Genomic DNA, 4,304 nt, shown 5'->3' with positions numbered 1-4,304 from the left:
GGCAGAGTCAAACAACCATGCATACTCACAGCAGATTTAGAATAGCCATTTAACCTGACATATGATTTTAAACTGGGAGGAAGACAGTGCCCTGTATAAAACAAAAAACAAACAAAAAAACAAAAAAAAACACACAGGTGCAGGGAAAACATGCAAACTCCACACAGAAAGGTTCATGAGACTTAAACTGGGATCATTCTTGCTGTGAGGCAACAGTGCTAACCAACAACTGTGCAACCTAAACTGCATTGAATCTGAGTTAATGCAACAAGTTTGCTTTAGTTTGTATAAAATTAGCAATTTGAAAACAAGAAAAACCTAAAAAATATTAGGTAATAATGAATGGTGCCTTTGATATAAATAAAACAGACAAAAATAACATATTTAGTATCTTTATTAATAAATATCACTACTAATATAAAACATATTACTGCTTTGTTTAGACAAATACTCTGGCACTATTGCTGGAAGCTCTTCACATGAAAAAAAAAACTGAATATTGCATAATATAGCTTCTTTAGCTGTTAACTGCTACACCTTACTGTAGCACTGCTGATGAACCTTTAGACGAGAGTAAAAACTGAGATATAAATTATTTCTTCTGGAATATAAAGCATAGCCAACTATACATAGGTAAACAAAGACAGGAGTGATCCACCAACTTCAATTTGAAGTAAACTTTTGTCAGCAATAGTAATTGAATACAAATATTGGTTATACAAGTGGAAAAATATTCACAGAAAAAAAAATCTAAACTTAAATCCAAGAAAATCCTGCCTTTGTTATGAATTAAAATGCTGAGCTGTTGTTATGCAATGAAGATTTTCTTAAATGCAAAAAACTCAACTGGTTCTTGAGTTAAAAATATACAATTTAATCTAGTATTCAGTGACTGTAGGCACTCCTGTGTTGGATGAGTGAGGTAGCTAAACAGGAAGAACTGTACATGGTAAGTTTTTTTTTAAAAAAAAAGTACAAAGCCAGAATAAGAATGAAATATTGCAGCAGAAGTGAGAAATATTCCAGTGAGTCCCTCATGTTCTTAGTCACAGTAATGAAGGCAAAATAAAGAATGGATAGACAGTTCCTCTGAGCACTTTACATGATGAAATGTATCCACGCCAAGGGTCACCTCACTCTCTCACTCTCTGTCATCTGCCACAGTCCCAAGTTCAATACTTTAAGGCACGGGAGCTGTGTGATCCTCTCCAGACCCCTCTTAGTGATCTTCGTACAACCGTACAGATCAATCCCTGTCAGCTGCGTCAAGTGGTCAGCTATCAACTCCAAACCTTTGTCTGTGATTCGCACACACTGTCCAATGTTTAGAGTTTTAAGTTCATGCATCTGGCGAACCATCCTGTTGATACCATCATCACTGATATGGCAGGAGCACAGAGAGAGGGACTTGAGCTGATACAACCCCTGGGCAATGTATGCCAGGCTCTGGTCTCCAATCTTGTCACAGAAGGAGACATCAAGCCCCATCAGCCGGAGGGAGCCCATTGCCAGATGCATTATCCCAGTATCACTGATGTTATCACAGGACCGCAAGTTTAGGTTGCAAAGGTGGGTCATATGTGACAGGTGGATCATTCCTGCATCAGATATCCCCCCACAGAAGCTGAGGTTGAGCACTTTGAGCTTGTTTAGGCCCTTTGAGACATGTTTTAGAGAAAGGTCAGTCAACTTCTGACAGTCCTGCAAGGTTAACTTCTCCAGAGACAGACTTCCCTCTGCAGTACTGCGGGTCATTCCTGACAGGTGTCCGATGCCCACGTCGGACACGTGACGGCAGCTACGCAAGTTAAGGCTCTTTAGTCTGTGCAAGCCCCAGGCAATGAGCAACAGGCCCGTGTTTGTGATGTTACTGCATCCCCCAAGTTCAAGCACCTCCAGGTTTTTGAGGTACTGGGCGATTCTTCCGAGGCTGGAATCAGTTATCTGTTTACACAGGCTGAGGTTCAGCACTCGCAGAGATGGTATGTCCTGCACAAAGGCATGTCCGAGACCGCTGTCTGTGAGGTTGAAACATCCACACAGGTTAAGACTTTCGATGTGCGGCATTCCCTGAATCACATAACTCAGACTTCGCCTCAGGCTGAGAATCTGGACTTTCTTGATCCCCCTAGTCTGCAGACTGGGGAACAGAGACGGGTTAGCTCGTCGCAGATGGAGCTTGGCTTCCACCCCCCTCCACACCGACTTGTGGTAGGACGCGTCTCTCCAGGCCGCGCACACTTGGGCTACCCTTCCTTTGTCTTTCACATCCAAGTAACTGAAAATAATGGCCAATATTTCCGGGAAAAGGCACGAAATATGTGTTTCCATTTCAAACATGACTATGGGTCGACTCCGTTAAACAGCAGAGTTTTCTTATGAGCGACAATACTGTCGTGTTAGCTTCCACAAAACTCTGCGGTTGAAGTTGCTGTCTGGCCCGGCGTTAGCCAATGTCAGCTAGCATGCGTACAAATAAGTGTAGCAGGTTAGCTTATTGAGTAAAGTAACAGAAATCCACCCATCTCCTTGGAACAAAAGGTACTATTTAATTAAATAAAAAAGTGACAAAATGACAGCTGACAGCGCAGTTTATATGCTGTCAAGGTGGACGCAGTTCATGAAACTCAAGTCGGAATATTTACCTAACAAGCTAGGCTAACAGCGGCAAGCGTCAGCTAGCTGTCTAAAGTTGAGACCTTCAAAGCCGCACAGCCTCCTTGTCCAGAACAACTTATTTCTTATTCAAAGCCATCTCAAGTTTAGGCGAAGCGGTTTAGTTCGTAGTCCCCTTTATATTTCGAGCTGTTTTTCCATATGAAGATAGTTCCTTAAGCTTCTGTGGCATTTCGAGTAGCTTCCGAGCATCCCGGTTCCCTACAATGAATACTGCTAGTTAAAACGACTTCAGTCCCCGACCAGCGGCTCCTAGTGGAAGCCCTAAGCTTAGTTACACTCTATTGTACGATATAAAAATTTCATTTTTAACATTACCAAAAGAAGAATGTACGACCATTACAAATACAGCCGACCAATATAAATGATGTAAAGTCAAGTCAAACTTATTAAACAGACTCAAGTCCATAAAAACATACATTACACGTGAATAATTAACCTGAAGGGTAAGTAAACTGACCAGCTTTGCAGACACAAAACAAGGCAGCAAAACAGCTATAGGGCAAATATAGCTTAGCATGTTTTCTGAACAGAAAAAGCTAATAATCATATAATTACCCTGAGTAAACATCTGTCTGCATACGTATTGTATTCTTTATTTGGTACATCAAATATTAAGCATGAAAAACTGATAAAGAGCAAGAAGGCACAAATATATAATTTTGTTGGCTTATTGAAAATTTGTCTCAAACCAGTTTAGCAGGCAAAATGTTAATCTATCTAGCAAGCCACCTTAAATCTTTAAAGTACAACACATAGAAAAGTTAGGTACAATCTGCATGTAGTAACTCACAGTGAACTTCCAGCATCTTTATATTTATTTTTCCACATTACTACACCACAGTTGTATGAAACATTAGAATTTTGCGTTATAATGCATAAAATGTACTCTGATCTTTCTTAGTCACAAATGTAGCTAAATGTATACTGTTTCTATATTTACTGAGCAGTACTTTCATAATCATAACTTTAAAGAGACCTTTATAAAAGGAATCAATGCTTTTTAAATGCAACTGATCCAATCATTGACTGAGTTGAAGACCTTTCATTTTCATTGTCTAGTGTACAACAAAAGTATGAATAGCTATTCCTTAAAAGTGCAAAAACATACAAAATACACTTATAGAACAACACAACATCTAAACAACATTAAAAAATGTAGATAACAGAAAACAATATTGCAGCGATTGCTTGATGAGGGGCTTTACTGTCATATTCACTGGCTTCAGTCGGGAAATGTGTGAATTCAGAAAGATGATAGCTTTAGGGAACATAATATTTTCAAGTCTGTTTATTTTGGCTTTGATACACCTGTAACGTCCACAAGTGGGCAACAGGTTGAACATGTGAAATCTCAGATATAATCTTCTTACTGAGGCAGTAGGAGATGTCCATCAGGGAGGGGAGATGACAACCAATAATTTGTTTTCTGCAGCTTTGCATATCCTCTGAAGCCTTATCCTGTTTGATTCAGAGCAGAGGTGTGGTCTGTGTAGTCACAATGTAACTCTAAATGTTAATTTAATAAAGTATATGATGTCTCTCATCCAGTTGCTCTGTTAGGTTTAGTCTAATAATTCTCCCAGATTTACTTCCAGTTCAAAATATACAAGTAAAGCTAAATAGAT

At 39.3% G+C, this 4,304-nt stretch overlaps 1 protein-coding gene across 1 annotated transcript; it reads right to left on the bottom strand.

Moving 5' to 3' along the window:
- Nucleotides 1-376: 376 nt before the first annotated feature.
- LOC121648131 (F-box/LRR-repeat protein 14-like) lies at nucleotides 377-2,900 on the bottom strand. Its single transcript, XM_041998079.1, has one exon. The coding sequence runs from the start codon at nucleotides 2,338-2,340 to the stop codon at nucleotides 1,129-1,131; it is 1,212 nt and encodes a 403-aa protein (XP_041854013.1). The 5' UTR covers nucleotides 2,341-2,900; the 3' UTR covers nucleotides 377-1,128.
- Between the last annotated feature and the right edge of the window lie 1,404 nt (nucleotides 2,901-4,304).

This window comes from Melanotaenia boesemani, chromosome 10, assembly GCF_017639745.1.
Source record: "Melanotaenia boesemani isolate fMelBoe1 chromosome 10, fMelBoe1.pri, whole genome shotgun sequence".
Taxonomy (NCBI): Eukaryota; Metazoa; Chordata; class Actinopteri; order Atheriniformes; family Melanotaeniidae; genus Melanotaenia; species Melanotaenia boesemani.
This window is presented reverse-complemented; position numbering and strand designations above follow the sequence as displayed.

Bases quoted from the DNA above. Each gene is read 5' to 3' on its own strand.
- LOC121648131 (XM_041998079.1), bottom strand. From the start codon at position 2,340: ATGTTTGAAATGGAAACACATATTTCGTGCCTTTTCCCGGAAATATTG.